This window comes from Megalops cyprinoides, chromosome 14 (genome assembly GCF_013368585.1).
Source record: "Megalops cyprinoides isolate fMegCyp1 chromosome 14, fMegCyp1.pri, whole genome shotgun sequence".
Classification (NCBI taxonomy): Eukaryota; Metazoa; Chordata; class Actinopteri; order Elopiformes; family Megalopidae; genus Megalops; species Megalops cyprinoides.
The window spans coordinates 27,974,223-27,999,561 of NC_050596.1; the positions used below are offsets into that span (position 1 = coordinate 27,974,223).

The following is a 25,339-nucleotide window of genomic DNA, read 5'->3' on the forward strand; positions in this document are numbered from 1 at the left end:
GAGGTTTGCCCTCCTAAACGGTGCGTCTCTCTCTCCCCCTCCAGCTGCTTGTGCAGTGTGTCTCAAAGAGGACTCAAAGAGATGACTGCATGGTAATGGCAGGGCAGGAGATGCTCTGATTCCCAGGTTCCCCTCGGAGACGAATGGGCATCTAACAGAGGACGGGAGCGCCGAGGTGATGCGCGGTTTGGATGGTGCGGCCGGGAGGGGAAGACGCGGCCGGGGGGGGGGGGAACGCCTTTCCCACGGCCTGCGGCCTGCTGAGAGAGCGCTCAGCTCCACAGAGCAATCCCCCCTGTTTGCCTGACAGCCATAGTAACAGCACTCAGACTGAGAGCTGCGTTAGTGCGGGCTTAGCTGCCATCTTAATCAGAGAACAATGAGCGGATTTCAACCTGCTGCTTAAAACAAAGGGCCCTGGCAAGGGACACCCCCGACCCCCCACGGCGTCCGAGCCGACCCCCCACCTCTCGCCCGGACTCCGGGGTGCCAGTAGTATTGGGGGGGCTGGGGGGCGGGGGGGGGGCCCTCCAGTCATTCCCTAGACCACATTTCATTATGAGGCCTCCCGCCGTAATCAGATTAGGACTGGGGTAGTTAGATGGCAGCTTGAAAGCCCTGGTGAAAGGATGTGATTAGATCTGGCTGTGGTATAATAGCATTTCCCTGCAGACGCTGAAGAGGCGAGGCGTGGAGAGGAGAGGAGAAGGGGGGACCGGCCCTCGAAGAGCCACCGCCGCACTGATCTGCTAAAAGCTTCAGCATCTGTGCCAAAGCTTTTAAGTCTAGGAACCTTAACCTCCCTGCTACGGTGCCCTACTCGTTCCCTCACATGCTCTTTTCTGCAAAATTAAGCACAGTCTAATTGAACAATGCAGACAGAGCTCAGATCTCCCCGATAGGACTCGCACACTGCCCGTGGTACATTGCTCTCTGGAGAAAATAGGGATAATTAAAGATTGTATATTTCATTTTAATCAATTGCATATGCAGAGTCAGAGCTAATGCCCGCAGGGCAGGGGCAGGAGAGCAGAAATGTACCATTTACCTTTATTGCCCACAGTTCCTGCAACTGTGAAGCTACCGAATCTGCAACCGAACAGAGGAGGCAAAGTAAACGAGACTTTACAATAAAGGCCAATGCTATTCTACTCAGAAGAGACAGTTCTGGGGATTTTAGACATGCCTAGTTTTCCCCATTCACTAAATCAGCACTGTGCCAAGTCAAAAAAGAAAAAAAAAAACATAAGAAACACAAATCAGGGATGTCCCTGCAAAAATAAGCTAAAAGCACACTGTCAGAGCGTGCTCAGTGTTGTCCTGCTGAACTTCACTATCTCTCTGTAGCTCTTATAAACTCCCTCCCCCCTCCACGTCGCCCGCTATGCCTGGGTGATGGATCGCTCGTCGATTTCCCGGCAGCTGATCAGCAGTGTCGGTCATTAAAGACTGCAGTTCACCCGACACATCGGTCACATACCCCCCCCCCGACCCCCCACCACCCGGACCGCTGCTTCCACCAATAACCATCCATCCTGAGGGGGCGCGGCCCCGAAGCAGTGCGCGACAGCAGCCTCACAAAGATGGGGTCACTGCCGTCCGACAACCCCCTGCTGTTTCAGCCCAATATCAGCCATTGAGACCCAGATGCAGCCAATAAACAATCGTCTTTATTCTAGGCAAATAATAAAGGGATGTCCCACCCCCAAGCCCATCCCTCACGGACTGCCCCTCGGCACAATAGACAACAATGATCGTAAATTGACAACGGCTGGAGTACAGGCCTCTATAATCGTCCGTAATTATCCAGCGGTTAGGAGCCCGTATGGGACGGGGGGGCCCAGGACAAGCACTTGACCCTGCGATCACCTTGCACCCCAGCTGGCGTGAAGGATGCAGGCTGGGGAACACTATGGGGTCTGAATGGTGCTCTCGAGAACAGACTTTCATCCTGTCTCCATTTTAATCCACAGCAGGGCCTATATATATGAGCACTGTCTATGAACAAGATGTCCACCAGATCCTACTTACTAGGGCATGCTGTGTCGGCTGGGCAATCGTCATATTTCATATGTAGTTATATCTATCCATCTATCTATCTATCTATCAATCTAAACAGACTGTACACAGCACAAGTCATATTGTTCAGAAACTACTTTATATTGTGCACTGCATAACGAAATCATGAAAACCACTGCACAGACTCTTAAATATTCAATTCGGCAATTTGGGCACAGCAACTCCACCAGAGCGCCAAGAGCAAAGCCAAGAGGAGCCATATCTCTAAACCATAGTTTTGACCCTGCTCTCATTATCTGACTAATGGCTCACCTTGCGTTCACCTTCACCTTGCTGCGCAGTGCACCATGACAGAGCGAGCTTCATAAACCAGAGGCCTCACCATCAAATCACCACTGTAACAGGATGACGAAAAACAGACTTTTTACCCCCACTTTGCACCTGACTGCTGACGTGGTTCGGGCCTACCTGTCCCGTCCGGTCCAGAACCCGCACCACCACCAGCTGGATCATGCCCCGCACGTTCCCCTCCATGGACATGGACCGCCGCAGCGTCTCCATGGCGTCGTGGTTGGACATGCCCAGCAGGGACTCCCCGTTGACAGCGATCAGCTGGTCGTTCATGCGCAGGCGGCCATCCTGGGACGGACAGACAGACAGACAGAGAGCTGGATCAGAATGCTGCGGAAAGGACTCGCACAGAACATCTACACCTCCACACAATATCTCTCTACCTCATATAGAAAGAAGGGGTTTGCCAAGCTTACTGTGCAGTGTAAATGATGATGTGTGCATAATCTCACACGGACCTCTAACAAATTACAAATGAATAATAGTGTTTATGAGCATTTCTGCAGCTCTGAATGTGACGCATGCCCCCCCCCCCCCCCCAAACATGTCAGAACACTGGGTCTGGGGGGGGCACTGAAGGTTACTTAGTCTTAGGATCTACTGGTATATTTCACTGGTATAACTGCATTACGAGGCATGCATATTACATGCAGAACCAAAAAAAAAAGCCCTCAAGTTTATTACGATGAATATTAATTACTGCTTTGTAAAGAGTCCCTCAGATCCCCTTGTCTTATCTCCAGGCTCATGTAGGAACGTTGCTTCATAAAGGCTTCAAGTGGGAGACAAGAGCAAAGCTTGACTTGAAATAAATGAACACTACTCAGAACAGAAATGTGAGCTTTATTCATTTGATATGGAGCATTGTCATTTTTATGCAGTTTTATAACTCCCGGCGTAATCAGCAATGCATAACCATACGCACGGCTAACAGTTCTGTTTCAGGAATGTGATCGTTTTATCAATGTAATCTAATCATGCTGCAATCAAACTGTACTCTTTATGAGAACTAATCCTAAAGCTCTCTTGAGTTTCTGAATGAGAAGACAGGGCGGTGTGTTGCCAAATTCAGCCTTCCCCTTAGATGCACCAACATAGAAAAGGGACCTTGAAAGTCAACCAAAGCAGTTCTGAGACACAGAACGGGGAAATGAGCTGGTTGGACACTGAAAACATTTATAAGTCATTCTCAGAGTGTAATGACCACTAGCTTGGTGCAATCGTGACACATTCAAACCTTTAAACCATTAACCTTTGACCTCGCCCTTTAACTTCTGGCCCCGATTGGGAGTGACCTCTTATAAATTAGGCCGGCCCCACTCGGTCCCCTTTATCGGAAGCCGCCTGGCCTCTCAGTGGGGGGGCGGGGGGGGGGGGGGGGGGGGGGGGGGGGGGGGGGGGGTGGGGGCGGGGCGGAGGTGGAACTGCACTGTTAGTACAAGAACACATGGAATCCTGTGACATAAGGATGATGCAGTGATGATGCGTTTGTCTCAGCCCAAAAGATGCTTTGTATGACATCATCCACCACTGCACGGGAGGGGGGGGGGGGGGGGGGGGTTGGGGGGTTGTGGGGGTGTCACTGTGGGCCCTTCTCATCTCATCCAACCCAGGAGTCCTTGCTTATGTCCACGCATGAGTATTCTTCTCATTTCTATCCGCAGACAGACAGAAATGAAAACGAAGGCTCTGCTCTGCCAGCAGCTCCAGAGCTAAATTGAGATGCCGGACATACTGGAAGTAAGAAAAATGTTCATATTGATCAGACGCTGCGGCAGGAGCCGGGGGCCTGACCTGTTGTGGGATCCCACATTGCTCCTGCCTCATTAGACAGCAAGTGTTTGACAAATAGCTGCAGTTCAAGGATAACAACTCAGAAAAGAACACAGCTAGAAAGATGCGGTTTGATACGCGTGCGTAGGAGGTATGTGCAACTGTAAAAAAACTGAACTTATAGCTGCAAGCTTAAGGATCCTGTGATTTCAGGAGGAAAAAAAGAGCATATTCCCAAGATGTAAGCAGCACCCCGGGTTAGAAACTCAGCTAAAAGCGCTGCGAATATCAACCAACAGGAAGATGAAATAGCATGGCATGGATGCTGACGGGGAAGAGCAGAGGAAAGCAGTTTGCTTGGTAAACACCTCTGGCAGGAGAGAGTTTGTCTTTGTGCGGATAAACGTGTGCATGCGGGCTGTTTATGAGTGAAATATCACCAGCTCTTCTGAGCAGCACCGGAGAGAGTAACCGGTCTGCCGCGCGTTATTAATGACCCGCACGGGCTGAGACAGCAGGATCCATCAGAACCCGCGATTTATGGACCTGCTCCGGCTCTACAGACCCGACCGGACTGTGCTCGCTGAGGCTGAAACCGCACGCAGAGTGCTGATGTTCCCAACGGGGGCTTCCAAAATGCCAGCACCACCTGGCCCGTGAGGGTGTCCTTCTCTCCTCTGGAGGGGACAGAGTGTCAGTCACAAACGGGAGGACTGCGATATGGGGGGGGGTGCGTTTTAGAGGAATGGGAACACAGATTCCCGAGGACTCTTGCATGCGTGCTCACACACGCTAGCTGGCTCCATCTCCGCGAGATACCGCCGCGTCTTAGCAGCTCCCTGCCTCCTCTCCTGGCATCAAGGCAGGCGCAGACTCCAGGGAGAAGACACATCCCACACGCACAGGCCCGGGACCGCTCCAGCTAATTAGCAGGGGTCTTTAGAGTTTTTAATTAGCATTAATGCGGAGCGGGAGGGGGGGGGGTGCATTGCATTGTAATTAGCGGGAGTGTCGCCGAGGTAAATCAGAGTGCTACCAGGCTTCTCTCTGCGGTGAGAATGCCGCGCGCTCGTGAGCGGGGACAATGCGGGAGCTACCCTTCCTCCTCATACAAGAGAAAGAGACAGTGAGAGTGGCAGAAAGAGCAAGAAAGATACAGAGAGAAAGAAGCGGGAGAGAAAGAGAGTGAAAGGGAGAGAATGAGAAAGAAGGTGAGAGAAAGAAGGAGAGCGAGAGAGAACAAAATAAAGTCAGTGAGTGAGAGTGAGAGTGAGAGCGCGAGAAAGGGTGTGAAAGAAATAGGCAGAAAGAGAGAGAACAAGCAAGTGAGAGACAGAGAGAGGGAGAGAGAGAAGCAGCTTTAGTTCTGCCCTCCAGCCCGCCACACCACGCTCACACCTCCCGCAAGCCCACTGACCCAGTGGCTGATGGGGCCTGTAAAGCTGCCCTTGGGCCTTCAGGCCCTCTCACAGAGGAACTGAACTGAGAAACCCTGCGAGAGCCTGCAATGCATCTTTATCATGTCTGTCTGAGTGGGAGGGAGACACAGACACAGAGAGAGGCAGGGGAGCGGAAGCCAGGAGAGAAAACACAAGGCAGAGAAAGAGAGAGAACAGCTTGATGCTGCCACAGCACAACAGAAAGCGTGATCTGTGCAGACCTACTTACTCACTCTGCTCACTGATAGGAACAGTTAAGATTCTTATCAAGCAAAAATTGGAAGTGGATGAGAAACTCCATAACATCTGCCGTGAAAGCCTCTGGCACTAACGGTAGCTATGAAAATACAAGACAAGGGGAATATTTCACTGTGGAGGCTCTGAGCTCTGGAGAACACAGGAACGACAGTGGCCACAATTCCAGATACAACTGCAAGGGTAGATCACGGATCAATCACCTCCCCCTACGCAAGCTTAAAAGCTGTAGATGGAGCAATAAAACACATTCTAATTGGATGAAAGACAAACTGATATTTGTCATTGGTCAGTTGGCTGGGATTTGCCTTTGTTCATGATCACTGTATTGAGTAAGGGAGTGGATGAGGATGTGAGAGTGAGAGGATGGAGGCTGGGGGGGGGGGGGGGGGGGGGCGGTCTCCTGTGCGCTCGGCTCCAGGCCGGCCCCATCATGCTCCGGGAGTGAGGGGAAGCCCCTCCCTCAGGGACACCCCGCTGAGAGGCTCTGGACACTCAATGACAAGGTCAAGGCTGCTGGAGGGGGAGGGGTCAGCGGGAGTCAGAGGTCAGGGGAACTGAAACACATGCCAACTGCAGACTCGGCAGGAAGCATGTCCCGAGGCCCCTTCCTCACCGCCACACCCCGCCATCCATTAAGACCACGGCCTCACCTACAGCGACTATGACACCGCATGGTGCACAATGATACCGCAAAGCCCACATATGGCTGAATTTGTGCTATTTGCAACATTTTCAGAAATTAAAATGAACAGGTAATTTTTTTTCTTTGAGCGAACAAAGAATCATGCGAGAAGAGAAGAAAAGGAAAAGAGAAGAGAAGGGAAAAGAGAATGCCTCCTGAAGTACCCTGCTGTAGCCTGTCACCCAGCAATCTCTTCACTGCAGCCCACTGATCTCCACATTGCAAAACGCACCCCATATGGCATGCATCCCGCTGAGGCGGGTGCTTTCCGGGGGTCCTCGCAGTACCTTATAGGCCGCTCCGCCGTGGATGATGGACTTGATGAAGATGCCCAGGTCCTCCCCCGTCTCCCGGGATCTGTTCCCCTTCAGGCTCACCCCCAACCCCGCCGACCCCGAGTCGTTCAGGGGGATCTCAAACATCAGGTGCTCCTTCCCTTCCTCTGTCAGCAGGGTGCTGGCCTGCTCCCCCTTCTGAGAGAGAGACAGAGAGGAAGAGAACAGAAGAGATATACCATTTATACTTCCAATTCTTATTTTTCCCCATTAATCAATTGTTATTTAGGAAATTAACAGTAGTTTTGTACAAGTTTGTCATATTTCTGTGAAAATCCCTTTGGCAATAGTGAAAGAATATTTAAAATCTGTGCTGGCGTGTCAATTTGAATTTAAATTTGAGAGAGAGAGAGAGAGAGAGAGAGAGAGAAAGAGAGAGAGAGACAGAAGAGACAGCAGGCAGAGAGAGAGGTGGAAAGAGAGTGACCGGGAGAGGAAGAAAGAGCGAGAGGGTCATGTCATTTGAACATGAAAAGAACCATCAAAAAAGCATGTTATTTTGAAGAGAACATTAGAACCGTTTCATGCTTTCATTTCTGAAAGCTGTGGGAGGGGGGTGTGTGTGTGTGTGGGGGGGGGGGGGGTGGGGGGGTCATTTAGGTAGAAAAATAATCCATCCTCTGGTATAAAGCCCTATGCCCACTTCACATTGCTTCATTTTCAGAGCACCTTCATCTCTTTCCCCCCATAATGTGAATAAAATGACCTGTGTACCTGATGTGAGATTTGCTTCTGAAATGAAAAGGGGGAAAAGAAAGGAGAGAGAAATGTCCATTATTATAGCTTTGCGGCGAAAACACAGTCCTTTTGTCGCCAGGGAAACTGCGCAGTAATGAGCGGCCGTTCCGCTTGGAGACATATTCCCGAGAGAGAGGGGAGAGAAAAGAAAAAAAAAATAATGGAAAAAAGAACACTTGATGTCTGCATTTGACATGTAATGGCATAGTATAACAGGTGACATGCATGCACTGTAGACAAAGTTAACAAATGTGATATTTGCATTAAGTGTTAGTCCAGTGCAACCAATACTACAGCTTTTCCGCCCTCCATTTCTTATACATTAATTTCGAGCTCCTGCTATTTTCATCGGACACCTTTCCAAAGGTTAAGGCATAGCCAAACAACTTGTGGGTCTTCAAACAGAGAGAAGTCCTGACGGCTGTAAATATCGTAAGAGATAGAAGGATGAGCTCCAAAGTAAAGACTCACTAAGTCCGTGTGTGTGTGGGTCAGCAAGTCCTGGTTTAGTGCTGTTTACTGTGAGCTCAAGGGTTTAAATAGCATTAAATTCTCCCAGAAACTGAGCGTGTCTGCAAAATGGCCATGCCCATATGTCACTCACGAGGGAGGGCTACTCTCCCCTGCTACAGGGTCTCATATACAAAACCAGTCAAGCTTGGACACACTTTTCTTTCTTTATTTTTACTATTTTCCACATAATCCACATTTCCACATAACAGTAAATTAGAACTATGAAACAACACAAATGGAATTATGTAGTGACCAAAAAGTGCTATAAACAAATTAAAACTCTCTGATATTTTAGATTCTTCAAAATATATCATTCTTCAAAAATATTTTTAAAAATAATTTTTTTTGGAAAGAAATTCATACATAGGCATCAACTTCACTATTTATATTTATCTAAGGAACAAATTTCAAGCATTTAAGCATAAGTCTTTAAATCAAAATGTCTTTGAATGCATGTTTCCCATTATCTTAATCAGGTGTGTCCAAACTTTTGACTGGTACTGTATTTAACACGCCAGTCCCAGAAGGCTTGAACGGTCTACCCGCAATACAAATGTAGACATTCTGAATGCATGAAACATCAATTAAGGCATATATATCAGTAGGGAATCGCAACTCATTTCTGTCTAAGTGCGTAAGCAAGCAGAGAGCTTTCAGATCAATGTACAGCAGTGTTAACAGTTTCAATCTCTGTCCCTTAAGAGCGCTTGCATCTCGAAGTATCTGATCCTTGCGCGTGTCAGAGACAGGAAGCTGGGCCACCTGGGGGGGTACAGATCACATTTCCTGCAATAGCAGGGGAATCAAAGGCCATGCACCCCCCCGAAAAACTCAGAAATATCAATCACACCTCGCCTTTTCAGAGTATGCCCTGTATCAGGCCCCTCTCTCCAAATTACAATGCCACCTGGATAATTTACTGGGTTCTCAGCCCATGAATCTGACGTCACTGGCCACAGCACTGAGGAATGTGTTTATGCTGGAGCAGTAACCCTGAATGTCAGGTAGAGGAAACATCGCTCTGCCACCAATCCTCCAAGGTGTTGCTGGTGGTGACTGAACACCAACTGGAGCATTGTATTTCAGCCTAGAGTGAAGCTTGCCAAATCGCCTGCCCGGATCTGTGCCTGCTGGACCAGCAGCTTCCCTGTTTCTGTGCTAATTTATTTTCACGCTGATAGAGCCATTGAATCGATCCTGACAGGTACACAGGCAGAGCCTTGTGTTAAACTAGCCGCACTGTAGGGAAAAGCGCCAGTCCCTCGGAGCATACGTCACGCTTGTCGCCGGTGGTCCCAGCTGAATATTGCCCTTAATGCTCCCATGCGGAGCGGTGATGCCTGCAGCCATGCACCTCCAGCCCAGGCTGGGTCTCTGAGGGGTGGTGGTGGTGGGGGGGTGGTGGTGGTGGGGGGGGGGGGGGGGGGGGGGTGATGGGGGTGAGGCTCCGGAAGCTATCGCTGCTGGTCCACAGAAAGCCATGTGTACAGTAAACAAGGCCTCAGGCCTCTGGGGCGTTCGGGCTGGTCGCACTGAAGAGAAGGGGATTGTTCCTAAAGGAAATGACAGAGAGCCCTTTGAAAGGATGGCTGTGTTCTTCCCCGGTCCTTCAGGAGGGCAGCATAATTACTTTCCCCACAAAACACGCAGTGATAGCAATCAAAAAACATCAGACCAGACCCACCATGTGGCAAGACTCTCGCTGCTCCTGACAGTTAGACCTCACTCTGGCCCTTCAGGTGTGTTTAGCTACAGGCGTTCCACGGTCCCGCTCCCAAAAACGCTACCCACCGCGCCAGTAACTTGCAAGGTTGCAAAAACAGAGAGGAAAAACGAGAGATCCATCTCTGACTATTCAGCAAAATTCTTCAGCTCAGCGGTCAGATATGATGTTTGGACAGCTGTTATCCTGTTTGCCCGTTAAAAAGACAGACCATGGCTGGAGAGGATATGGGAATGGAGGCCCGTGGGACATTTTGTGGGACACGCTGGCCAGAGAGACCCTCTCCCTCCAACACTGCACCCACATTTCCTCAAAGCGCCTCCCCCCTGAGGGTCCTCGGGGGCCGCCCCACCCCAGGCGGGGCAGGCGCGTTCTGGGGCCACGCAGAGCCAGAAAAACAAGTTCATTGTTTCAAAAGAAGTGGCTGCTAAGCTTTGAAAAATGACACCAACCCCCATCAAAGGAGTCTGACAAAAGGAACTGTTATTATTGTGGGGGAGGAAGAGTGATTACAAGCATTCTCTTTGTCACTCAGAATTAAAACATCAATTTCAAAGTGCTGGATTAAAGGAGAGCGCGACATTCAATTAAGATGAGATCTGCTGTGCTTTAACCGCGGGGCGGCGTCTTCAGGCCTAATCCCAGACAGCTGCGGAGCTGCACCTATTAATCCTCTTAATGAGCCTCTACTCCCTATCTCACACATATCTACTGTTTCAGCCAGATCTACTCAACCTCTCCCACTTCACTACTATTCCTGCTGGATCTACTCAACCTCTGCCACTTTACTGTTCTTCTGGCTAGATCTACTCAAGCCCTCTCACATAACAACTGTTTCAGCTGGCTCTACTCAAACCCTTCCCAATTACTATTGCTCCAGCCCTACTCAACCTCTAACATTTTACTAACAGTCCCACAGGCTCCAGCGCGATGTGTTGCAATACTCCACGATTCTGGGGGGACAAGGGAAGTCACTGGTGTGGCAGGAGATTCAGGACCCTGACAGCCATGACGGTTTCCACGGCTGCCTTAGTGAAGATGCTTTATGTCACCCGTCCTCAACTCACCAAGAAACCAAACAAGAAAGAGGAGCAAAGCTTCCTTCAGGAGGCAGAGAGCCAGAGCGGGACGGCAGCCAACTGTGTCCCCCGAGCTGCCGGGACAAGCGCGAGGACGGCAGCGGCTGTCCGATGACCTCGCCCGCAGCAAGGAAGGGACGAGGAGGGAAAGAGAATTCTCCGCACGCAGCACTTCTAATGACCCGCATCGTTAATTAGCTCCAAATCAGCTTCTTTTCCATTTGGGTTTCATTTTACGCCCTCCCCTCACGGCCATCTCCACACGCACGCGGACAGCAGAGTCTGATGAGCACACAGTTTCCCACCACCCTGCCTCAGGTAGAGCGTGGGTTTCTCACCGCGTTCCCACGATGACGCCCTTTCCCGGCCTCTTCCCTGAGCTAATTCTGCCTGACCCTCCCTGCGCAAACCCTCCTCTCATTTTCTGTACCTGACACAGTGCCAAAAACCTGGGAGCTTAGTTGAATTGTAACAGAAACCGTTTTTGCAAAAGTCGCTCCCGCACTGGACCTGATCGGTTTGTTTCCGTTCAGAGGGACTTGAGGGTTCCCGGCGCTGAGCTCCGGGCCTCCCCCGTTTCCCTCCTGGTCAGCGGGGGACACTTCTGGAACAGGATCTCGCCGGTGGCAGCGCTGAGCTCGTCCAGTGGGAGCGGGACAGGAAACCTGGCCGCGGTGACACAGGGTGACCTCGCTCCCTGCACGACGCACCCCCGCTGCCGGTCCGCCACGGATCGGCCATGTGCGGCTTGACCTCCTCATCCTGCAGGGCCCCGATAAGGCCGCTCCTCCGTCCCCTCCCTCCACTTGGTGGCAGTGGGAAGGCGGGGGTTGAAGGACTCACGATCCTGCTTAGACAAGGCCATCATCAAACAAGTGTCACCCCCTGCAGCCCCACAGGGTGTGGCGGGGGCCACAGTGATCTAATGCAGCTCAAAGCATGATAGGCCACACATGGCCCGGACTGGAATGGTCACTTTGACTACCCTGGTGCTAAAGGGGATTCAGCCACCCACCCCCCAATTTTAAATGTTTCACTCTGAGGAGGGCTGTGTGAGTGCTTACAAAACCGAGAGGATAAATAAGGAGCGAAGAGGGGGAGAGAGACAAAGAGGCTGGTGGACAAAAGACGACTCTTGACCGCCCCAAGACTAAATCCAAGTGCTGCGCTGAGGCATTTCGCAAGTGAAACATGTGAGCTGGAAAAGATACGGCGGGTTTTTGAGGCTGTCAGGAAAACACAGATCGAATTTCAAGTGGCTTTTTGGGAGCAGAAAGCTTGGGTTTGCTCTAGCATAGCTCTGGTGTGAAAAACGATCTCCTCCTGAGTTTTCCCACCGAGTCCGTGCCAGCACCTCTCTCCCCCCCGGGCCCGGGGCCTGGGGCCGGCTCCTTGCCCCTCGCACCCGCGTTCACACCGCCGAGCGCGGCTGTAATGGCCGCTCGGCCGGAGCCTTCAGCGAGTCCCCACCAAATAACCGAAAAACAAGCCCAAATCCCCCCACCGTGTGCCCTGCACCGCCATGGGCGAGCGAGCCTTTGAAACTCTGCGACAAATAACTACAGCACGGGTCATGTGTTTTTACTGCTCCCGGTCTGAGCGGGCTGTTAGGGGGTGTAATGCTTTCCAAACGCACAGAGGTAGAGAGCGAGGGGGGGGGGGGGGGGGGGGGGAGAGGTAGAGAGCAGGTCTCACCTCGTTCTACACAGCTGAATACAGGACTGCTCCTGACCTCAGAGACATTGTCTTTATCTGAATCTTTATCTTGAAATTTCACTTTATACCACCAGTGCATTTAATGCTGCATTAGGAGATTGCACTCTAGGTGAACTACTGTTAACCCCCCCCCCCCATCCCTACACACTCCCCCCTCTGACCGGACATCCACCCAAAGTGTGGCCTCTTAAAGAGAGCCACAATAACACTCACAACAACACTCACTCTGTCAACCGCAGGTAGACAACATGAGGACAGCTTTAAAGAGGACTTTACTTCACTTCCTAAAATGAGTGGTCAGCTTCCTCGCAGTATGTTTTTATCTGGTGATGACAACCCTCTGTGTTGCATTTTTGCAGCGTGACATTTATAACCACTTAGAGGACAATAACGAGCCGTACATTAACAGATATATTGAGCTGTGACAGCAACTTTAGATACGCTTATAGCAAAACATTACATAACATAAGAGTGATGTGTCCGTTTTTCACATTACAAACAGAAATGCACTCGAACATTTCAACTGTATCAGAATTATTTTCCGTAAGGCTAGGATGGATTGGGCACGATTCTAACCAAACACGAGTGATACAGTCTCACTGTAGCTTGGCCAGCCGTGCACCCAGCAGGCCCAAAGCGCTGCTAAAACCCTGGATCAGCGCCGTGAAGAAGGCCTCATCCTCCAGCGTGTCTGTGATCAAGGACGACGGATCTGCGGCCATTCTGGTTCTGAGCTCAGCGGCACGGCGCGGTCAGGGCTCTGGGTGCGGCAGATGGGGCTTCCACTCGAGTGTAGTCCCGCTTCCTCTGCCCAGTCACGCACACTAACACACCCTGATCGCTGCTGCAGAATTCCACCGCGTACAGATCTCATTCCACACAATCATCAACAATCTTTCCCTAAATGTGTATGTAAGAGAGGGGTTTAATCTTCCTTTCTGCGAAACCTGGAGAGGCGAGCACGCTTCCGCGCCCCGTTTGCCGGGCTCCCTTCTGTTCAGCGAGCGTGGGACAGCGGGCAGACAAGGTGTTTGCGAGCGCGGTTAACATGTTTGCGGTGTGTGGGAGGCCCGCGAGATTCTCAGGGCTACGCTCACCCGGCAGAACACAGAAACAGATGGAGGAGGGAGAGGTGGGGAGAGCGATGCTGTTTTCTCACCACAGAACCATCATTATGTCTTTTCGGCGCTTATCTCCAGTCCTCCAGTCCATTCCGAAGCCGCATGTCTGGTACGTCTTATGGTTATCGCGTGTGCTGGAACAAACTGACTGATGTACCGATGGAAAATAGAAATTTTATATCACTGACTATATGGGATAATGAAATAAATCCACGCATAAAAAAAGGGCTCATTGGGCTTAGAATGACAGCGATGAGTGATTTTATTTCCTCCTCTGTGCGTCTGAGCACTGGTACAAAGGAGAAATGGAGCCTGTCAGTAATTACCTGATGTTGTGCCCATTTTTCCCTTGCATTAATTTGACCTTTCCCCTCCCCTTCCAATCACAGACCCTGTGAGCGGCAAAGCCGGACCACTGGTGCGCTGCAGAGACCACTAAAACCACAGGCAGGCTCACACACAGAGCCGGACTGGCACACACAGACAGGCTGAGGGGAAAATGGACCCCCTACTCAAACTCCCTTCCATTAAAAAAAGGTCCTATTTTCAATCTCCCTCTCCTCCCTCTTCAGTCGGGGGAGAGGGCCTGCCCAAAGGAGGAAGGGGGCTTTGTGTAAAATGGATTTTATTGTTCGGCTCGAAATGAAAGCTCTGCATAAAGGAAGGAGGCGGTAAAACGGAGAGGTGGTGGTGGTGTCGGGGGGGGGGGGGGGGGGGGGGTGTATACGAGGGTGGGGCTCTTTCCTCGGCCTCCCCCACTAAGGAAGGGCTTTTTATTAACTCCACGGTGACATTGATGTATTTTCTGCTCCGAGAGGCAGTCGTAACCTGGAAGCAGGGGTCTGAGTAAGTGCCAGTCCTTCAGAGGCTTTAGATGTGTACGCGAGGGGGAACATCAAAGCTTTATTGAGGAAGCAATGCAGGTAGCCGGTGGAAGTCTGCAGAGGAGATTAGGAGCAGGCTGCCAGCACCTTCCCTGTGGCCCTGCGCTCGTTCCACGGCTCCGCTAGCCGCCGCCGTGGCGCAGCGAGGCAAGGCGCGAGAGTGTGGCGGCAAATACGCCGAGACGATCAGGACAGGGGGTGAGCCCTGCGCTGTTCCCGCTGTTGCGCTGTTGGACATTCCTCCCAGAAGTTTGCAATGTATGGCCTTCATGCCCAGAATTTAATCTGCTGCTGTGACAGAGAAACACTGCGAACTGCACAGGAAATGAGAGCTCGTTTTTTTCCATCCTTTGTTTCGGAGTCAAATGTAATTATCACTGTTACTCTATCACGTCTCCCCAGCTCTGCCCGATGTCCCGGCTTCCTCCCAGCAGGCCAGAGCCGGGGCTGACATAGAGAGGGAGCAGTGAGGGGGCAGGGCCTGGGTACGGGGCTTTTAAAAATAAATGGTCCATTTGAGCCTTTCATAAATGCTGGGGACCGATGCAGCATGTCAAACCCACCTGTCTGAACACCGATGGGCCACGGCCCCAGGGGACCCATCACAGAGCTTGACGGCATGCAGCCAATCTGAGTGTCTACCACACCACATCACGCAACACCAGAGCACACCAGAGCACATCAGAGCACACCACAGAACAGCAGGCCATAGCAAGCCGCTCCATGCCACCCGACACACCACGCAGCATAATTCACCACCCTGACCACGTCTCTTTATCCAGCGTTTCATGGCTAAACCTGTCGCCTCCACTGCCTCCCGACCCCCCCCCCCCCCATCACTCAGCAACAGGACAGAGGAGCTGAGACTGGGGACAGTGCGGAGGCAGGCTGGCCCCAGTATGTGGCCTCCGGCACTCCACAGGCCTTCTGAGGAGCACCCTGCTTTTTAGCGTCTCCTCACGGCAGACTTCATGGCTCATCTCAGGCCAAACAGCTGCTGCATGCAGTAAACGTGAGCTTACAGTATCAGTGAGAATGACTGAGCACAGGCAGGCTCCAATCAAAAGGAAGCCGCCTTTATATGGTACCAAGCCAAATTCACCAGGATACGCATTCAAAACCCCAGAGAGGAAGGGCTATATAGTGATAATCAACAGCGTTCCATAAATAACATCAAAAAAGTAGGAGAAAAAGATGGATGCAGAGCCGTACTCCCTGGAGTTCCCACTTCTCCTTTGATATAAGTCTCTGCTTTGTAGTATTTAGTCTCCAGTTTTGTGACAGCTCTCCATTTTCCTCCGTGATCTCATCTGAGAGACAAACACAGTGACCCCATCAATCAAGTGAGAGCGCTTATCACAGAGCCACACTTGAGGGGGAGGGAGTCACAGAACAATCCTGCCGAGCTCTCAATCACCCCCGGCGACGCTAAGAAAATATCCATACACTTTTTCTAACACAAAGAAAATGAGACTTCCAGGGTGTTTATCGCCCCCCCCATCTGTCCCCCATCAGCCAGTGAGCGCGGGCAGGGCTCTGTGCGTTTCTGCGAGAGTGTACATTATCACCCACTACAAAGGGACTGACTCGCTCAACTCCCCTCTGATTCCTTTGATATTTTACAAAATGAATCAAAATAAATAGAACCGAGCTGTGAAAACAATAGGGGCCGGAGTCCATTTCCTGAGCGGCGGATTGCAGCGGCATCGCCATGGCTATGGCAGCAGCGCCCGCCGCTCTCAGAAGTTTGTTATTTTCGAAAAAAGTGCTGAAAGGGGAAGAATAACAGGTTGGGCCCGGGCGAGGGGCAAGACTGGCTCAGGGAGGGGGCGGGGCACAGGAAGAGTGCGGGCGCAGCTGCTCGGATGGAGCTGGCCAATTCGCGGACCCCGCGCACTCCAAACGCTTCCTGTGCGGCCGCCGGGACATGTGCGCGGTGCCCGTCGACCCCCTGCCCGGCTTCCTGTTACCCGCTGAATAAACAGCTCAGGATAAGTGCAGGAAGTCCGATGCTCCGGTGGGCGGGCCACAGGCTGGGCGTGTGCGCGGAAAGAGCGGTCTGCGGGGGGGGGGGGGGTGTGCGGTTTGAGAGGAGAGAAATGAAAGGGGCAGGGAGAGGGGTCCCGTGGGGTGAAGGAGACTTCATTCTCACACATCCACAACACAGGCGCCTCCCTGGGCGTCAGGACAAAGGGAGGAAATGCAGGGCTTCTGGTTTTCAAGGCTGTCTGCAGGAACAGCAAATTGAGGCAGAGACAGGAGGCACACTGTCCGAAAAAGAGAAAGGACTAAGACTACCGTCAGCATGAAGAGAGAGGACTGAGACCTCATCTTCAATGGGATGAAACAGAAAGAAAGGACTGAGACAACCATCAGCACAAGGAGAAAGAAAGAGAGGGAGACGACTGAGACTACAGTGAGCAAACAGAAAGGGAGAGAGGACTGAGACCACCACCAGCATGAGGAAAGAGAGACAGGCACAGACGACCTCTCACTCCTGAAGACCTATATCACATTCTAGAAAAACATCACCTTAATGTACCTCAGAGAAGCGGGCGAATGCCGCTATCAATCTAAAATGTCAACATAAATATATCAATCAGGGAAACTACTGTATAAATGAGAATTCGATTTTTTAAAACGTAATTTGAGCTAAATCGATCGTAGAGGAAATAATTCAATTATGGTTTTCTTTATTATTGTGTTTTTAATCTAAAACCATTTTTGCCAATGCATCGCTGAAATACAAAGCACAAACTATACTGTAATCGTCTGAGTCCCTTTTACATTACATTTTATCACTCAGCAGGCGTTCTTAACAACATATTTACATTTCTGACATCAAGTAGATGCTGTTACCCAGAGTGATATACAAGATGAGTGCATCTGACATTATATTTACATTATTGACATCAAGTAAATGCTCTTATCCTGAACGACATACAAGACCCCATCTCTGACCTTTCAGACTGTCTCCCTCCCAGCCTCCTGTATCTATACAGCTGCTGTAGGGTGTAGGGCTCATTGCTACAGAGTGAGGAAGGAGAGTATAGAGGAAGGAGGAAACAAACCGAGCATATCTAACAATACTGCTGTTCTGACAGGGGAAAAGAGGGGACACAGAGTCCGAACCAAAACTGGCCTTCAGTTATGATCACCATGGCTGTCACGGTCACCTAACGCCCGTGACTTTAGAGGAACCACCAAGCCTTGTGCTGGAAATCAAACCAACGCTAGCAAACACACTGCGTGGAAAAAGCTGGGAGATGTGGAAGCCACCATTGGCTACTGTGGAATGTGATGATTTCTTTTAAATGGTCCCTTGGTATGGAGGGCATATGGCCATCTGCATTTCTTGGCCTCATCAGAGCCTAAGTTTTACACATTCTGCATAAAGTGCAGTGAGAAGACATGACAGATCAGCTACTAAAACTTGATAAGGAACAGGAGCTGATGAGGATGGAAAGTATTAGTATTAGAATCCTAAGGAACAGGAGCTGATGAGGATGGAAAGTATTAGTATTAGAATCCTAAGGAACAGGAGCTGATGAGGATGGAAAGTATTAGTACTAGAATCCTAAGGAACAGGAGCTGATGAGGATGGAAAGTATTAGTATTAGAATCCTAAGGAACAGGAGCTGATGAGGATGGAAAGTATTAGTATTAGAATCCTAAGGAACAGGAGCTGATGAGGATGGAAAGTATTAGTACTAGAATCCTAAGGAGCAGGAGCTGATGAGGATGGAAAGTATTAGTACTAGAATCCTAAAGAGCAGGAGCTGATTAGGATGGAGTACTAGCATTACAATCCTAAGGTACAGGATATGATGAGGGAGGGTGTATTAGCATTTGACTGACACAGCAAAGGGAAACAGTTCTTGGTATTCGAGCCCTTACCAGCTCTCTGGGGAGGAACATGTCCTCCTGCCGGGCCACCACCAGGGACACGGTCTCGCCCTGCTTGGTGCTGCGCAGCATAGCCACCAGCTCCTCCTGCGTGCGGCCCGTGATGTCCACGCCGTTCACCTGGGGACACAGCAGGGGGGGACAGCAGTGTCACCTCACGCTCACCCGCGCTCTCTGTGAGCCTCCAACATCTCCAATGCAAAGCACTACCCAGCTCACAGCAAGGCCAAAAGAAATAACACTTATTTAAAGCCGCCCTATTCATCAGTGCTGTAAATAGAGGTTTTTTTTGTATGTCGCACTGCATGTTGAAATCTAAACAGAAAAACAAGGACCACATATAATTTTATTTTTTCATTCTCAAAAAGATATGGATTTATAATTAACTTGTCATTAAGTAAATTATTATAATTAAATAGCTGATTATTTATGCTGTAGGGGGGTGCATGAATCACGAAGACATTTCCTTAGCAGTAAAAATTAAATAAATGACAAAATAAGCATGCCCTGTAAGGATCTGACAATGCCAAATCTTGGCAAGCTATGACAAGCCAACAGATTTATTTCTGTTAATCATATTATTCAACAACAATGCAATATATGTGATTTGATCAACAGTTTGCATGATATGATTTCTAGTTGCTCTATACTAGAGTATCAGTGTCCCTCACAGAGCCAATCCACTCAAGCCACAACACAGACATGAGCTTCCCCATGTCAACAGCTCCATGGACCTTATAAAAGAACGGTCCCATTGGAAAAAAAAAGCCACCTTCACACCAGCACATCATCAAATTTGACGGAAGTCAGACAAAAGATCACCTCCAGGATCCTGTCTCCCGACTGCAGACGGCCATCTTTGACAGCAGCTCCTCGCGGCAGGATGTTCTTAACCAGGATGGGTCCAGGTCCATGCACAGAGGAGTCTCTGGTTACCACGGTGAAGCCCAAACCTTCCTGACCTGGATGGAGAGAGGACGCACGTTACCTTAGCGGTGGCTGGGAGCCACCGTTTGACCCAAGCTCGCTCAGCGGAGCAGTGTGACTGACAGGGACCCCGAACAGTCTGAATATCCAGGTCTTGGTCTGCTTAAGTCATCTGAATAGAATAGCTGGCCTTCAGACTTTTAAACCACTGCACATGTTATATCAGACTGGCTTCATTAAACGACGCAACGGTAAGCAAAAACATGTTGTGTATGCAATCAAATACAATGATGTAAACTGAACAAATGACATTACAAACAATTTGTTTGAATTCAATCTCAAGATAAGAACACGTTGGCCTATACAGGAGACATCTGTACACCGTCACGCTGGAAGATTTCTCTACAGACATCTGAAGCGGCGTCGTGCCTTGAAATGGAGCTGAAAGCACCGATGTAACAAACAAACCTTGAGCTGTTATTTACAGTTGAGAACGCAGCGTACCCAATTACCAGTGGAATGACAGCATCATTTACCAAGGTAGCTACGCGGGCTTTAACTTGATCATTTTGTGCGATGGAACAGAAAGCTTTAATGTCTTCTAAACGCGATCAATTTTCGAAGAGTCGCTGACGAGGGTGCGTGCACCTCCCATCCAGCGATTAGCTGCACCCATAAAAAAACCCTTAAATTAAGTTACAGTGACACTAATTGATTATATTTCCCTGTTCATGTCCGTATGGATGGCCATTGCTAATTGGCCTGCCCTGGTCCCTGGTCCTTTTACACACAGGTAACCAATGCCTGTGTATTAATAAATTACTCTGAAATGCTGATGCTAAACATAAGCTTGCATTTTAAAATGTTTTCTCCTGATATCATTCGATTCGGTGCTGAGAACAAACAGGACAGCACTTGTGGACGACAAAAAAAGATTCAGTGGCATTTTCCCAAACCGGCACCACATGGGCCACTCTTAACAGCTTATTAAGCCACTCTGGAAATGGCACAACGAAACGTTGAGTGGGATCTTTAACCCAGAGCCTCCTGCATTCTGATTTTGGGCTTAGCGAACCCCTCTTGAATGTGCTCTTAAAGCTTCCCAGCCCTCAGCACTGCCATCCTCCTGCCTGGTGATAAATATACGCTTTCTCTGTTGCGGGGGGGATTAGAGAGGTCTCAGCTTAAAGGCAACAGTTTAATTTCACGTGTGAACAGATCAGAAGGTGACTGAGGAAGGGGGAGCTGGGATACGGCTCCCTGGAGCTCCCCCCCCCCCCCCCCCCCCCCCCCCAGCACAGATTGTCATGCAGAGGGGACAGCCATCCCGCATACTGAAGACATGACACTTTCAGATCTCATCTTCCGGCTATGGTTCTGACTGACTTCCACTAAATTTAAAACTACAGAGAGGCTCAGACAAAAGACTTTCCGGTGCTGAGCATTTCCAGAGAGACAAAGAGCGACACTTTCATCGGTGTAGGACTTCAGTTGTGCAATTAAGCTATTGATGTGTAACTACAAATGCAGGCAGGAGGTTATGAGGCATTGATGCACCACTAGGGGCAAGGTCACATCAAACATGGCCAGGGTATCTGTGACAGCGGTGTCACAGCGTTCTCCTGACACAAAGCAACTGAGAGAGAAATTAGCGGGAGCGTGTTAGCTGTCACACGGGGTCAGATACATGCAGGTCCCTCAGGGCAGTTCTGAACCTGCACTGCTCCTCACTGCTCTGTTCCCATCTTAGACTAAGAAAGGAGGACAGAGGAGGTGCAGGGGAGGAGGGGAAGAGGACAGAGGAGGTGCAGGGGAAGGGGGGGGAGGACGGATGAGGTGTAGGGGAGGACAGAGGAGGTGCATGGGAGTAGGGGGACAGAGGAGGGGCAGGGGAGGAGGGGAAGAGGACAGAGGAGGTGCACGTGAGGAGGGGGACAGAGGAGGTGCAGGGGAGGAGAGGGAGGAGGGCAGAAGAGCCACACGCTGTTTAGGGCGAGGGGAAAATAAAAACACTCAGCTAACAGAACCTGACCATGTTTTACGCTCTTAATTAATTACAGCCTTTTTACAATCAGCAGTTTTCTCCTCTGGCAATAAATTCATATCACCAATCACTAATGGTCCGATCAATAAAAACCTAATAGACTTTGTGGAGGGAAATCAATGCTCCGTATTTACTGCGAGCGGGGCTGCTTCAGCGGAGCAGACAATAGTGAAGTGTTCTGGGGAAGATGGGTAAGAGCAAAGCGCCTATATTGTGCTTGCGATGCAAATGACCTTATTGAGTAATAAGGATGCTTTTATCCACACAATTACCATACTCTGCAAAAGGGCACGTCCTCTGCTTCCAGAAGGCAGAGTGTATGGGCATATATGCTGTATGCAAATTTACATCTCTATTGTTTTTCAAGGTGGTGCTGGAAAGGTTAATGCTTCAGTTAAGATTTTTAAATACCACAGGCAGAGTACAGTACAATAACAACAATATTATTGAATTTCTTCTTTCATCAGCTGCCCGATTTACGCAGGAACTGAAAAATGCACGCCTCATCTTCCGGAGGCGTGTTCTGTGTACCTTTCTTTAGGTCAATTTTGAGCTTCTTGCCCCCCTTTCTGTTGGCGAATCCCATGAGGGGGGACAGAGCAGGGTTCTTCTTCAGCAAGGGACTGTCACTTGTCCCCTTGGGGGTGGCTGGTAGACTGGTGGGCTGTGGGCTCCCGGAAGCCGCACCTTCCAGGTAGTTGCCTGCCTGTGGCTCAGCCGCTCGGACAACAGGTTCGGCCACTCTGGCGGGAGACTCAACGGGCTTCACCTTGACCGGGAGAGGGACTTTGACCTTGGGAACAGCATCGTGTCCCTCGGGGGTGAAGAGCTGGCCGATCAGGCTCTTCTCGTAGCGATCCTTGTTGCCGACGGGCAGAACCTCCAAATGTACCACGGAGGAGCGCATGGCCTGACGGAACACTTCCTGTGACCTGCAGGGAGGAAGTGAGACACTGTGACATCCACACTCTCTGCAGGATATGACATCATTCATTCCGCATGAAACTGAGATGAGACACTGTTCTTGGCCTTCAGCTCTCAGCACTGTTTAAACCACTTCCACAGAAAAACAGTTTGTAGCATTTGTCCAAAACTACACTGTCATTTGATTTGAGCAGACAGATTCAAAAGAAAAATTTGAATGCCAAAATATCTGTATCCTGCCAAATAAGCCCCTTTTCCGACTTATTTATGCATTTTTGTTTTTTCCTTTAAGGGGGAGGTGGGAATGGTTGATCTCCTGGCATGCTACTGTTAAGCCCAAGCTCAGAGTATGTACCCGTCTTCAGGGACAGCTCACCACACACAGACAACTCTACACAAGGATCCACTTTTAAAGCTTCTCTCTCTCCTGAGACAATCCCGGAGACCACCGGCCATCAGAGTCCCCTGGAGCATGTGCTGTTAACAGCAATCAGCAGGACCACGCTTTCTGGCACTCCTCCCTCTCCATGGTGAACATTTAATGGCCACAAGGAGAGGAGGGAACGCACTTTTCCAGAGGACACTCCTCTAATGGCTGCATCTCTGCTCCTTTTGATGTCTGTCCAATATTGTGATAACCATAAATGGGACCGTGCTCCACAGCGATCTGTGAAAAAGCGGCCTGTTGTGTGGCGTGTGGAACACAGCGCTCTGATAGGGCTGAGAGAGGCGCTTAAAAGGGCCAAGAAAAGGCCTACAAAATAGCCCCACGCCGGGAGCAGCTCCACATCAGAGAGGCTGTACTTACTGTGCGAAGGACTTGTCTATTAATTCCGTGTCATTGATTTTAACAATGCACTCGTCGTCTTGGAAGATTTCGTCCCTCTTGGAGCGGCTGTTCTCCTCAACACCACGAATGTGCAGCCCCAGAGCCCTGTGACAAACCAAAGGAAGCACACACACACACAAACACACACACACATACACACACATGCACACACACGTACACGCGCGCACGCGCACACACACATGCACACACACACACGTACACGCGCGCACACACACGTACGCGCGCACACACGCGCGCACACACGCGCGCACACGCGCACGCACACGCGCACGCACACGCGCACGCACACGCGCACGCACACGCGCATGCACACACGCACGCACACGCGCACGCACACGCACACGCACACGCACACACACACACACACATGCACACACACGCACGCACGCGCACACACGCACAAAAATTTATCAGTAACAAATATGCACAGCACATCTGTCATATGGCCATCACCCCGATCCATCACTCCTTCTTAATGCTGAAACTCAGTACTATATTTAAAGCATTTGGTATGACTCGGCAAGAGGCTGAACCCACAACCCTCCTGGGTTAGGGCAGGAACACTTACCACAAGGCCATTGAAATGGTAACATATACGGGTTAACCACACATAAAAACAATCATCTTCAAAGTAAAGGCAAATTTTTTTTTTAGAAAAACACATAATACGATCACCAATAACTGAAGTCATGCGTGCTAGCAACCACAAGCGAAGAGCAGTAAAATACTTTAAATGATTCTGCCCAAAAATCTGGTTATGAAACAGCTCAGAGCTCATATGTAGCCCACACAGTTAAAACTACTGTTTTGCCTGCCAGGCTTGATTTGGGGGGCCTATTTGTATTGTTACTGCTGACACTGTTGTTGTAGTTACCAAAAAGTGAGCATGTAGGAAACATGGGTTATGAACTTACAATTTTAAACAATATATTTGCTTTCTTGAAAAAATGCACTTCTTATATGTTGCTGTAGGTTTCTTGCATGATTTGTTGTTTTTAATGAACAACACAGGTTCTAACATTGACACTAGGAGGGGATTTGACTGAAACTGAAATCTTTTTAAATTTCCCCACACAGCTCCTCTGTAATCTCCAGTTCCACATTAGGCGCACTTCACCACTACAACCTCTGCATTTGAAGGAATAATGAATTCAATCCTGCAAAACAAATGCGTGTGTATACGCTACAATGTTCCACAATGCAAGTCCCACAATGCAACAGGAAGCGCAAGCCTAAAGGAAGAGGGGAGCACCCCCCTGACATCATCTGAGGAAGACATAGGCTACCCAAATGAGTGGTGACCCAAGAGTGGTGCAACGAGGGAATCCTGGCTCACATGCCAAGCCCTGCCCCAGAAGAGGGAAGGTGTTCAATCGCTGTGGGCTCCTGGTCACTATTGGCAGACTGCATGGCTAGGCTTGAACCTGAGCGCAGGGTGCAGGGCTCAGCCCGCAATTGCAACAGACACTTTAACGGGTTGAGCCTCTCGGGAGCCCCTCACACATTGAAATCTGCACTTACAATCCACTTACTGTCTGTTTATTAACCACTTCAAAAAAAAAACAAGTCATATTTCACAAGTAGTGACATGTTTACTAAATGCTTTCCAACAGAATAAACAGGCCTTTACAGTGTAACTGTGTTGCATTATGGTGTCACACCGCAGATTCCCTGATCTTTACAGTCTGTGATTGGGTAAATATTGCTGACTGAGTGAGTGGAACGTTTGCTATCGGTGAGCGCGGGCAGCGTTTGCGCTACATGAGGTCCTGAAACGGAGGCTGCACAGTATGCTTACGCATGGCAGACAGCCCATTCCAGCACACCGCCGGCATGTCTGTCAGCCTCTAACGAGTGGCTTTAACTGTCCCTGTCCTTCCCACTGCTCTAGCACCAGAAGCAGGAGATTCGGCTCTGTGAAAGCAGGAGGCTACCCCTGGTACAGCACAAAGGCGGCCCTGAGCCAGGAGAGCCTGGACACAGTGCAGAAGACTCCCAACAGCCCCTTCTCCTCACTGGTCCATAGAACCAAACACGTTACATTACATTACATTACT

At 50.0% G+C, this 25,339-nt stretch overlaps 1 protein-coding gene across 1 annotated transcript in view; it reads right to left on the bottom strand.

Annotated features, from left to right (window-relative positions):
* LOC118789431 (partitioning defective 3 homolog B-like) overlaps nt 1–25,339 on the bottom strand; it is a 206,495-nt gene that overhangs the window by 101,916 nt on the left and 79,240 nt on the right. Inside the window, 6 exon segments of the mRNA XM_036545850.1 lie at nt 2,488–2,658; nt 6,810–6,995; nt 18,529–18,657; nt 19,360–19,499; nt 22,040–22,440; nt 23,241–23,366. Coding sequence (XP_036401743.1) covers nt 2,488–2,658; nt 6,810–6,995; nt 18,529–18,657; nt 19,360–19,499; nt 22,040–22,440; nt 23,241–23,366 — 1,153 coding nt within the window.